The 12801-nt window shown below is 44.7% G+C and overlaps 1 protein-coding gene across 1 annotated transcript in view; it reads left to right on the forward strand.

The window, feature by feature from the left end:
* The first annotated feature begins 175 nt into the window (after positions 1-175).
* EVC2 (EvC ciliary complex subunit 2) overlaps positions 176-12801 on the forward strand; it is a 173595-nt gene continuing 160969 nt past the window's right edge. The window contains exons 1-3 of the mRNA XM_025195164.1: positions 176-363; positions 591-693; positions 2922-2976. Of these exons, the coding sequence (XP_025050949.1) occupies positions 176-363; positions 591-693; positions 2922-2976 (346 nt within the window). The remainder of the gene's footprint in view (positions 364-590; positions 694-2921; positions 2977-12801) is intronic.

Consider the following 12801-nt stretch of genomic DNA (forward strand, 5'->3'; position numbering starts at 1 on the left):
AGCCCCGGGGCGAGCCGCCCTGCCCGGGGGCCCGGCCCGGGCCGGCCCAGCGGGAAGCGCCCCCGCGCCTGAGGGCAGAGCCTGTCCTCGCCCCGCCGTCGGGGCTTCGTTGTAACTCCGCCAAACCTCGCTGCGCTGGTGGTCAACCTTTTTTCCTTTGCCGGCCCCTGTGGCAATGTCAAACGGAGGTGAACTGCGAGTGTGGGATTCACAGTCATCTTTCGCAGACCCCTTAGACATCGTCTGCAGACCGTGGACCGCAGGCAGAAAACCACTGCCTTCGTGGCGCGGTGCGGAAGGACCTAAGGACTGCCTTTTATCGAGTCGGGCCGTAGAGGCGCCGCTTCATTTAAGAGCTGAATCGTATGTGGCCGTGGCAAGCGGGGAGGCCAGATCTGGGCTGAGGCCAAGTCTAGGTCTTCCCAGGCAGGACTGCAGCTCCCCTGTGGGCCGTACTTTACAAGGGCAGTTATGCTGACCAGCGGGCGCTGGGGTGTCCATGTATTTGACTGCAGTTTATGAAATCTTGGGAACGTTGCCTAGGATGAGAGGAAACCTTGCATCCTTTCGCACCAGAGGAGCTGAACAAGCTGCTGCGGGGAGTCACCATTGCTCAGGGTGGGGTCCTGGCCAACATCTCCGTGGTGCTGCTGCCTAAGAAAACCAAAAGCCACAAAGCCGAGGGCAAGTGAGGTCTGCAGGTTCAGACCTAGACTTAGAAATGTTCATAATGCACAAACCTTCCTGCGTGGCCTCACCCAGTCCAGGACCTCCCAGTCAACCTCTTCCTGGCCCTAGCCAAGCTCACTGTCTATTTGACCAAGAAGGAGGCTCTGGCGAGGGGGACCCCTGGGGAATTTGGGGCCCCTTTCTTGTCCCTTGGCCATTTACATCTCCTGGCAGTTTTTCTGAGTAGTGTCCACTGGCTCCTTGGGCTTGTTTGAGGGCCAGTGCGCACTGTCCAGTGTGCTCTGCTTGGTGTCCCCACCTTGGTGCACTTGTTTTAAACCTTTGACCTTTACTCCCATACTCATTTTCTTATCATTTGTCCCAAGGAATTAGTGAGTTGTCCCTAGTGGCCAAGGGAGACTTATAGTTTCACTTGGTGGGTTTAGGCCTATGGTTTCCTAAAGGCATGTCAAAAGGCCTGTGAGGCCCCACCAAGTCGCAGAACCTCTTGGTCAACCGTCTCCTGGCCCTAGCCATGCTCGCCATCTATTTGACCAGGAAGGTGGCTCTTGCCCAGTGGGGATCCTCAGGGAGTGCAGGGCCTCCTTCCTGTCACTTGTCACTTATCTCTGGGCAGAGTTTCTGATTCGAGATGTGGTCATATACTGGGTGATCCACTGTCTTTCATTCACCAGATAGATCCTTAATTTGACAACACGGGGAATAATAGATCCAGCAGTGTAATTAATGGAAGGTCTGAAGAAGAAACAAATGAAAAACAAAAATGAAGAGAAAACAAACCAAGGGTGCAGGACTAATTTGTGGCATGCCTACCTGAAAGGTTGGCCTTCATTGCCTTAACACCTTATAGACCAGGGGTGAGCAATTATTTTGGTCAGAGGGCCACTTACTGAGTTTTGGCAAGCCATCAAGGGTCACATGATAGGCAGCCCAGGGCAGATTAATATTAATTTTCTAAATTTTTTAGGAGCCCCGCAGGCCAGATAGAAAGGCCTGGCGGGCTGCATCTGGCCCCCGGGCTGCATTTTGCCCACCCCTGTTATAGACTCAGGCTGCACTTGAGTGGTAGGATCATGGGCAGCAGTGACAATACCAAGGTCCTTTATTTTAGTGCAGAGAGTACAGCAGTAGGTAATATAGCAGCAGCAGATGAGAAACATTTTCTTGTCTTTTGCAGTGGATGCACACACAATATAATGCTTAAAAGATGTACTTTCATAAGGCTGCATATGAGTGACATGCCCTGATTGTGTTCGACATGGAAGTAAATGACCAATTTTAAACAGATTTCACTAGAAGCTAGATTTGGTCCTTGTTAATATCAGCCACTGTTTTCTAATTTCCTATAGGTAGACTTTTCATTAAGGTGCCTGGAATCTTTTAGTTGTATTGCTGCTTCGGTTCTCTAAGATTCATTGGCAAAGGAACAGTTTGCATTAACGTTCCCACGAGTGTATTTATGTTGATCTGCTGTGTTGGTTCAGATAGGACTTGAGTTTACCTTGAAGCAAGCTGTGCCAGTCCAGGTCTTCTTTGTTCTGGTTCTGCGTGCTTATATTTAATTATATGTGGTTCACATTTAATTATATATGGGTAATACAAAATACGAAATTCTGTCTTGGAATACAGTAAATAAATAGACAGATAAATACCATATTTACTCAAATTCAAGATGAAGTTTTCCCCCCATTCAATGTGGGGGGTGAGGGGGAATCACTTCATCTTGTATTTGAGTACAAGGTGGATTGGCAGGTGGCTGTGGCTCCAGCCCTGACCTGTGCTCCGGGAAAGTCAGAGCTGTAGCCACTGCCTCTGCCCCATGCTACCTGTTACCGCCCCTGACTCTGGCAGACAGGTCCCAGAGGTGGACGGCATCAAGAGCTGGAGCACAGGTGGGGAGTATTGCTGGAACCAGAAGTCGAAGTGGCCACAGGTTAACCTTTTCAGTAGCTGGATGCAGCCCATGGGCTGTCAGTGGACAGAGTTGGTCTGAGTCATTCAGCAGGTCAGTGGCATGGCCAGGAGCAGAACCCATGCCTTCTGCCTACAAGTCCAGTGCACTGTCCAGTAGCTTCTGCTTCTTCCCTTCCCCAGAGCTTCAGCATGTAAAGAACAGAGGTCACTACATTATTGTAAAGCATAGTTTCAATTTGAGACTAAGCAGTACTAGGCATATATTTGGTGAATAAGATTTTGAGATTGCAGTCACTTTTCTTTTGTGTTCACCTTAGGTTGTTAAAGATAAGCTGTGGGTTCCAGATGAGAGTGAATACCTTGGTGTGAAAGGTAAGTATTCATTTTAACTGCCTTTCCAATTGTTTTAAACCTCCAAGTGCCTTAGAATCCTTTAAAAAAGTTTGCTTATAATAGTAACACAAACTAAATAATAAAAATACAGGTAGTACAGAGGGGACGGTGGTGGATGCTAGGAAGCTCTAAGGAACTGCTGGTCCCAATCTTGCTGTTATCAATGTGACTTGCAATTTTGGGGTCACTGATGTCTATGTTATCAGATAATATCTGTGGATAAAAATGCCTTGTCACTTGTAGTTCTCCAGAGGAATTACGATTTTTTCTCTCAGATGTAGACATAGCCGTGATCCCTGATGCCTTTCCTAGCTGTAGGCAATACAAGCTGATGTAGCAGCAGCTTTTCCCTGGAGCTGCTCAGGCAAGGGCAGAATGTAATTGTTCAACTTAAGCTAGTTCATCCTTGTGCCTTATTTATAGCTGCACTCTCTGATAGCCAACCCACAGTTTGGGGAACATTAAGGTGTAAGTTATTAATTAGCACTAGCCAAAATCATAGAAATGCGGGCTGAAAGGATGCGCAAGAGATCAGGTAGTCTGATTTCCTAAACTGAGGCAAAACCAGCTGTACTTATACCATCCGTGACAGACGTTTGTATAACCAAAATGTAGGGGTGATGGATGCATTAAAAGATTGTGAGATATTTACTTGTTATGGTAATATGTGCTGTATAATGAAAGTACCTTTTGAAAGTCACAAAAGCCCTGACAGCTTAGGCTGCAATGAGCCATGATGTATATCTGTCAAGAAAGCTTAAGCAAAATCTAATGCACTCTGAGGCATCCTGGATCTATATTCTGGAGTGAGATCCCCTGGGTTCTCTACAGCCTTTACTGTGGCTAATTCAGAAATTAGTTTTATTTAATTAAATTAAATATGAGCTCAAATAATGAAATCACAGATAATCAGGTCTGTTCAGTTTCCTTGATTTTTTTTTTTTAATATACATCCAATTTCCTGTTGCCCTCAGAGCTGCAATTTTCAATTTGTTACAATTTTTTTTTATTTACCTTGCATAAGTACTGAGACGGGAAGAAGCTATCTGTAATAGTTTGTAGCTGGATTGAGGTAATTACAGATTTGGCACCTGAGAAGATGTGTGACGCAGCCTGAGATTTTTAGCAAATGGCATGGGTAGGGGGGCTGGGTCTTGAAGATTTTACTTCTTGGGTCTTCTTCCTTGTATTAAATTAGAAAGTAACTGTACCTTTTTAATAAGCACTGAACCACGTACTTAATTTTAAACAGAAGAGTAGTCTTGTTGAAATAAACCAGGCTACTAAAATGCTTAGACTTGAACATGTATGAGTTATTCCAGGCAGTAGAAGAGTCAAGCTGCTTGCATCTTACCCTACACCACACAATTTGCCCCCTGCTGCCTGTCCTGCCACCACTTTCCTCCACTGCTGCCTGCGGGCCCCAAAACCTGTCTCCTCCTGATGTCTGCCCTCCCAGCACTTGCCCTCTACCTGGTCCCCTTTGCTGCCTGCCCTCACATCCCTCCCACTGCTTATGTTTGAGCTCTGGCAGGGCTCCAGCCTGTGGCATGAAGTACATGGTTGCTCTAAACCCAGTCTGGCCACGCAGCAGGTGTTGCAATGGCAGCAGTGCTAGTGGGGTGCTGGTGCTGTGGTGACCTCCACTGCTGCTACCAGGCCAGGCTGGGACCAGAGCAAGCACCAGAGCCCTGCTGGAGCTGAAGCCAAAAGGATACGGATAAGTGGAGAGGCAGGCAAAGGGTAGAGGTAGCAGGGGCGGGGAAAAAGGCAGGGGGGCAAGTGGGGGAGCAAGTAGGATGGGCAGAGGCAGCTGTGGGGTGGGCCTCAGCTGCAGCTCCAATCCTAACTTTGGGTCAAAGATGGAGCTGCAACAGCTACCTGTTCCCCACTATCAACTTGTATGCAAATTCAGGATGAGGAGCTCCCTCTCCATCTTAAATGCTGAAAAAACCCTTGTCTTGGATTTGGAAATATGATTGTGAAGCCTAATTCTGAAATTGGGAGGGTGGTAGAATATGCAGTAGTAGATTCTGTGCCAGTGACATACAAAGAGCCCAGTGCGTTAGAAAACTAAGGGCCGTCAAGCTCATGGATTGGGCCGTCAAGCTTCATGGATTGGGGCCACAGACCAGGTCTACATACTGGCTCCAATGAACAGGGCTGGTCTGGTATGCGTGCTGCATGTAGATATGCCATGGGCTGGTCCTGCTCACTACTTGTAGCACACGTGCCAGGCCCAGCCCTGAGTATCACAAGCAGCATGCACTGACCCTGACCCTATAGATGTCACGCAGCATGTGGGGTGGCTCCTGGGTCTGTACTGCACATGGCATGCAGGACTGATCTGGGTATGCACTACATGTGGTGCTCCTGCCAGACTATCCCTGTGCACTGGATCAGGCTCATATGATTGGTGTATGGTCCTGGTTGAGACCAGCCCCAGATCCAGCATTCAGAACTGGTCTGGTGTGGACATCTCAAGCAGTGTGCTCTCTGACTGTCATGTGCCGTGTATAACGCATGCCCCAGGTTGGTCCTGTGTGCTGCGTGTAGTGTGTGTGCTGGCTCCAGCTCCTGCACCATGTGTAGCATGTGCCAGACAGGTGCTGTACACTGCATAGGCCTGGGTCCAGCACATGCTACTTGTGGTATGTAGGGCTAGTCTGAGACTCACAGACAGCACTGCTACCTTGATGATTGGGCTCCTTAGGCTGAATCTGGCCTGTGGGCTCTATTTTTGATGACTATGGTCTAAAGGATGTTGCTCGTGGAATTTAGGATTGGAAGGTGCCTCCTGGGACGTTGGGTCCAATCCTTCATGTTCACACACAATCATTTACTGAAGGGATTCCCAAAATTGCCATTTCAAACTCAAACACATAAATATACCAGAAGTACTACAGATATCCTATAGCATGCAGCAGGTAAAAACGTAGTTGACAGGGGCACTGCCATTTTAATTACAAAGAAGTAATTGGCTAATGTAGTAAGGGCCAACCTTTTTGGCAGGCATGCCATGAATTAGCCCCACATCCTTCCCAAGTGCCACACCAATCCCCTTCTGCTGCCTAATCAGCTGCTCTGCTTTCTGGTCCCTGTTCTGTGATCCCTGCCTGATCTGCTGTTCTGTTTTTTGCTCCGTGCCCTATCTGTGTGTGTTGCCTGTCCCCTCCCTGCTCTGCCATGTGCCACACACAGAGGGTGCCCATGCCACTTGTGCCATGTGCGCTGCAGGTTGTCCACCCGTGGGTTAGTGCTCAGAAGATCCTAGGAAAAGGACCACAGTCCCTTGCTACAGAAGAAGGAAAATCCCTGCCAGTCTGAGGTCAGGAAAATAATTATTTTCTTATCCCAGATATGGCAGTCAGTATGACCCCGAGCAGACGACCAAAACCCTTTCGCCAGGAACCTCTGAGTTTTCTAAGTATCAGCAGGAGCAAAAAAAATCCTAACCTTACTGAAGCTGTAAGCATTGGATTACCAGACAATACCTACCCTGCAGGGTAGTCACCTTTGTACCACAAAATGAGGATTACAAATACCAGGTTCCATACATCTTGCACGCTGATTGTTGAGCCAGAATTCCCTATCCTGTCCTACCGTTCCTCTCATAAATGTATTCAGTTCTGTCTTAAGGTGATTCAGGTTCTTTGCTCCCACTGCTTTACTTGGAAGACTAACCAAAACATCACTTCTCTGATAGTTCAAAGTCTTATTCTAATATTTCATTTAAATTTATATATAGGCAATGTTTAGCTATTTGATCTTATTCTGGTGGTGTTTATAGCCTAAAAAGTTCTTTTTCCTTATATTCAACCCATGCTTATAAAGGGTGATCATACTCTCAACCTCTGTTCCTTCTTGTCTGTGGTGAAGATGTTCTGTCTAATGTATCCAAAGATTTCTTTAATTTTTTTCACTGCAGCATCAGTGTGACAGCTTATGTCCATCCTCTCATCAACAGATGCACCTATACCTCTCTCCTCAGTTATCTCCAGTCCATGCTCCCCTAGCTTACATCAAGAAGATAGAGACATTCTGAGTAGAGCATCCTTGAATTTGGAAATGAATCTGAACCTACAAGTTGCATGTGGCTTTTACAATACATTCTAACATCTATACATTTATTTTTCCTGCTAACTGTAAGGTCTGGAATCCTTGTCACATACAGAAGTCACATTGCTGCAGGGAATTGTCAAATATTTATCATTATTTGGAAGGGATGTTAATTGCTTCCATTCCAAGCCTGACACCGACAGGATGTGCACTTTTTAAAGATTTGTAGCAATAATAATTTGCCATGAAACTGCATGTTCAAAAGATGTCACACCCTTTTTTAATTTGCAGAAATTCCTGTAGTTCATTTTCCATTTAGGTCAAGAAAGTTTTTAATCTGTAGCTTTGTCTGTAATCCATGATATGACCTATGTATTATTAAATTGGAGACTGTAAGGTTCATAATATGATATGACCTTGCTCTCCCTCCCTTATACATATGTAGTCATATAGAAACCAGTTGCTACTGGATATTTTTGTCCAAGTACCTGTAATTTTACTGTATGTAACTATTGTGCATAGCATAATTATGATTTTAGTTAAACAAGCATTCCAGTAACAGCATAAAACTTTCATTGAGCATCACTGTGCCTGCTGAAATGCATCGTATCTTTCTCACTTATTCCCACAGCTTTGACTTTGAAACAAGAAAAGCTAATGGTAACATTTGAAATTGAAATGCAGTAGTTTACTCTCTTTGCATGTTCACTGTTGTGTGTAATTGAAAGGACTTTAAATTGGTTTTTGTATGGTGACTGCTTTTGAAGAGAGATTAATTCAAAAGAAAATAATATAGTAAACAAATGTATTTTAAAAAACAATAATAGACAAGATAACTCAACAGTTTTGTGAATGTTGGGACTTGGGGTTGGGGATAAAGCAGACTTTGAGTTTCTCCACAGATTCACTATGTGTACCTCCTGAGGAAGGGTTAAATATTACAATGCTTTAATTTTTGTCATTGTTTCTCAACCTTTTCAGATGCAATGCATCCCTTCTTAGACTCAAGGCACCCCTTGAAAAATGCCAGCTCTTAGTTTTCAGTTGACTAACAGAGCAACTGTTCTGTTACAGAGAACTCAGAAAATCCACAACAGTTCAGAATGTTTTTGATAACATGGATTTCTATTTGAGATCTCTGGATTTATCTTGTGAATCATGTTTGTACACCTACCAGCGCTAACATGGTATGGAACCCCACAGCACCCTTAAAAGTATCTCAGGACATGCCAGGTACCATGATACCCTGGTTGAGAATCACTGGACTATTGTAAAGTGTTGCAGAGCTGAAACTGCTAGGGGAAGAGCCCTAGCAGTGAGTTGGAAGCCCCAGCTGCTGGTTATCAGGGCAGCCAGAGTGAGCTAGTGGCCCACACCTGCCAGTGTTCAGTTGACCGGAAAGGGCAGGGCCTGGCTCATATATAAACCCCAGGGGTGAGGCCAGGAAAACAGTTCTCTGTCGGCAGCCAAGGGGGAAGGAGTTCTCCCAGAGCAAGCAAAGGGGAGAGGCCTGACTGCACGAGCAACTCCTGATACTGTTGTGGAATGGAGTATTCCCCGGTAGGGTTTTAATAATGTTATAGCTGGGTGGCTTGAATTTATGTTACAGCCCAGGGGCTTGTGTTTTGTTTGCTGTTGTATAAGACTGGTGGTTTGGGTGAGTCTATTAGGGGAAGGAGGAGGCCTCATAGGGGGGGACCCACAGCAGTGTAGGGACCCAGGTGCCAGAGAGTACGCAGCAGTCGGGGTGCACAGACCCCAGGTGCCAGAGAGTGCACAGTACTTTGCAGGGGTGTGAGGAGCAGAGTGGGACAGCGCTGCAGAGAGCCCAGGGAGGACAAGGGGGCCAAATTGCAACAAGGCCCAGACCAAACAACATTGGTACTATCTGCGAGGCTTGGGGTGTGTTAAAGGGATGGCTGGAGCCACACATAGCCCATAAGGCTAGGGTGCCCCGAAACACCCATTGTGACATCTATCTTGGAGCGGGACCCACCAGGGTCCGGAAACACCCCCCCTGGGGTCCAGACAATCAAGCAAGAACGTGTCCAAGAGGACTTTAAGGCAGCCTCCCTATCAATTATTCAATCAAGGCCGTGGTGGGTGAGAATAGAGGGTGCCCATTGGGCCAACTTGGCATGGTAAGGGGGTCTTGGGGAGATCACGGCCATCCTTGGATCCAGAGGGAGGGTCCAGAGAAGGGCCACTCGTATGGTTAAGGGCCTACAGACCAAGCCCTACGAGGAGAGACTAGAGAAACTGGACCTTTTCAGCCTCCGCAAGAGAAGGTTGAGAGGCGACCTTGTGGCTGCCTATAAGTTCATCAAGGGGGCACAAGGGGATTGGTGCGGGGAGGTTTTATTCACCAAGGTGCCCCCGGGGGTTACAAGAAATAATGGCCACAAGCTAGCAGAGAGCAGATTTAGACTAGACATTAGGAAGAACTTCTTCACAGAGTGGCCACGGTCTGGAACGGGCTCCCAAGGGAGGTGGTGCTCTCCCCTACCCTGGGGGTCTTCAAGAGGAGGTTAGATGGGTATCTAGCTGGGGTCATCTAGACCCAGAACTCTTTCCTGCTTATGCAGGGGGTTGGACTCGATGATCTACTGAGGTCCCTTCCAACCCTAACATCTTTGAATCTATGAAAATCCTGTAGGACCCATTCCCATGACCTAAAGTCACCTGTAATTTGTATGCAGATAGTGTCTGCACACTTAATATGAGATGTCTTGTGATGCAGGGATATGTGAACCTTGAAGGTGCCATGATTCAGCATCCTAGACTGCCGAGTTATTACAAAACCATTTAAATTCTTCTCTGCTTTGTTTTTGTGACCAATCATTGCCTTTATCTCATCTTTCTCTATCAAAAATGTGATTCACTATATATTTGTGTTGTACATCCCTACCTAATGACAATACCTAAAGGATTGTCAGCTGTGCCTATAGGAACTGATTCTTTTACTCAAGAAGAGTTCTCTGGATCTCTTGTGATCTGTTCAGCTTGGAAGTCCCAGTTTCAGGCCCTGGTGATGGGCAATAATCAGTCCTTACAAATTTGTTGCATATATTACAGAGATTGCAAACAGCTAACAGCATCTTTTCTTAAAATAGTGATGCACAGCATGTTAATTACAATATGAATTGACTTTCCTCTGTCTTAAGTAAAGCACAAACAGGATGCAATCTGTGTAAGTCACTCCACTTCGGGGTAAAGTTACTCCTCTGAAAGTGAAGGGTAGTTGTATACTTCTGTAAGTTACTTCAGTGTGCCAGATGTGCTTTCCCCCCTGTGAAATGCAAGCCAGCTCTCTCATCATTACTATATCACTCTGTAATAATTGTGTGGTATCTCCTTATTTATAGACATGTATCCTATAATTTATGACTCTACCCTTGCAGTTAGTAGTATGCATTTTATTTCCCTCTATTAAGTAAGTAAAAATTTGCTTGCATGTAATACAAAAAAACACCCATATGCTGCCAACTATCAGATTGGAATCTTATATTGTCTCCTCATTTATGATATTAACCATAATCATTTTGATTGAATAATGTTCCTCAATGCTTTATTTTAAGTCAACAAGTTCACTTATAAAGGCCTAATCCTGAAAGGTGAAACTAAAGTACAAAAAAGTGCTTTCTAGGTGAAAATACTATATGGCATTAGGTCAACTTGCAGTGTACATAATCCCATCAATATGAAGAAGAAAAACAGAATGAAGTGACAAGTACTGTTTTTTGCAATTTTCAGGATTGAATTTTTACAAAATATTTCTCATTTAAATAAAACTTTTTGTAAACAGAACTTTTCACAAGAACAGTTGACTATTAAAAATGTTGTTGCAACAATGTTCTTATCAATTTATAGTTTCATAGTTTGTAGGGTCGGAAGGGACCTGAGCAGATCATCAAGTCCGACCCACTGCCATGGCAGGAAAAAGTACTGGGGTCAAACGTCCCCGGCAAGGTGTTCATCTAGCTTCCTTTTGAAGACCCCCAGGGTAGGAGCCAGCACCACTTCTTTTGGAAGTTTGGTTCCAGATCCTAGCCGCCATGAAGTAGCGCCCCCTGATATCTAGCCTGAATCTACCCTCTGCCAGCTTGTGGCCGTTATTTCTAGTCACTCCTGGTAGTGCTTGGGGGAACAGGGACTCTCCTATTGCCTGCTGGTCCCCCCTGACTAGATTGTAAACAGCCACTAAATCCCCCCCCTCAACCTTCTCTTGTGGAGACTGAACCACCACTCTCTGGATATGGCCCTCCAGCCAACTAGTGACCCATCTGACTGTGTAGATATTAATGCCACAGTCTCCTAGTTTTTTAATGAGAATGGGGTGAGAGACAGTGTCGAAGGCCTTCCTAAAGTCCAGAAAGACTACATCCACTGCGACACTTGCATCTAAGGATTTTGTGACCTGGTCATAGAAGGCCACCAGGTTGGTCTGACAGGACCTGCCTCTAATGAGCCCATGTTGGTTGCCCCTAAGCATAATCTCCCCTCCTGGCCCCTCGTGGACATGCGCCAGGATAATTCTCTCAAAAAGCTTACCCAGGACTGAGGTAAGACTAACTGGCCTATAGTTCCCTGGGTCTTCCTTCCTCCCTTTTTTGAAAATGGGAACCACATTGGCCCTTTTCCAGTCCTCCGGTACAATGCCAGGGCACCATGAGTGCTCTTAAAGCCAATATAACACAATTGTCATCCAGATTATTTTCAGAAATATTGCTATAATGTTGCACTTACCAAAAAACAACCCCCCCCCCCCAGTTTTGTTTAAATGAAAAACCTTGGTAAGGATTTAAAATAATTATTTGGTTAAAAATTCAGTAAAGCAATATTGAGGAAAAATGTTACTAGAAATGGAAAATGTATTTCAAATATACAAAGTAAAACAAGAAAATAAATCAATATTATTTTTTCTTCTGTTTATTGACCAGTTCTATGTTGTTATATCTTAATATTTTAAAATTGCTGATTGTTTAGCATGAGTGGTACTTCATCCATTAGATAAAAGCAATTAAGTATGTTTGGTGCGTTTTTTTTCGTACCTATTTTGTGACTTTTAGATGTCTTATGAAAGTGTTCAAGTTGTAAAATAGCATTGGCATTATTGCATTACTGCACTGGTGGCCTTGATTTGATTCCATTGCAATTAACATGAAACTAATTTGAGATTCTAAGACTATGAGAAATGTTTTAATACAGTCTGAATATGTATTGAACTTTTTAATAGTTAAGTGGCAGACTATGTCTATGAAACATAAGGCTCTTAATATTTAGGCAGCTCACATTGAAAAATGCTTCAATTATTCATGCTTTTCTGAAATATTTCTCTGTGTTGACACTATTAATAGTTGGTTTAAGGCTGAAACCTACTAAGTGATGCAAATTGCATTTTCATTTAAATGATAAAATCCTGCTTTTGGGTAAGCCTATACAAAATCTTTTTCACTTCGAGTTCCAGTGAGAGCTAGTGTGCATGTTGGAGGGCAAAATTGTGTCTGCTATTTTATAATATACTTTCTAGTTTATTTAATAAGTATTTCAAATAAGTAGCACTGGATTAAATTTTTGAAAGCAGCTGCTACTGAGATAAGTGCCTGCTAATTAAAGTAGTCCCTCTGGAGTCTAGGAAGCATGGTTCACTAGACTGGGTGTCAGGAAACATAGTTCCATTCTTCATTGTGCCGATATCCCACTGTGATCGTGGGCAAATCACTTCAGCAGTCTGTTCCTCTCTTT

This window comes from Alligator sinensis, unplaced genomic scaffold (genome assembly GCF_000455745.1).
Source record: "Alligator sinensis unplaced genomic scaffold, ASM45574v1 scaffold421_1, whole genome shotgun sequence".
Lineage (NCBI taxonomy): Eukaryota > Metazoa > Chordata > Crocodylia > Alligatoridae > Alligator > Alligator sinensis.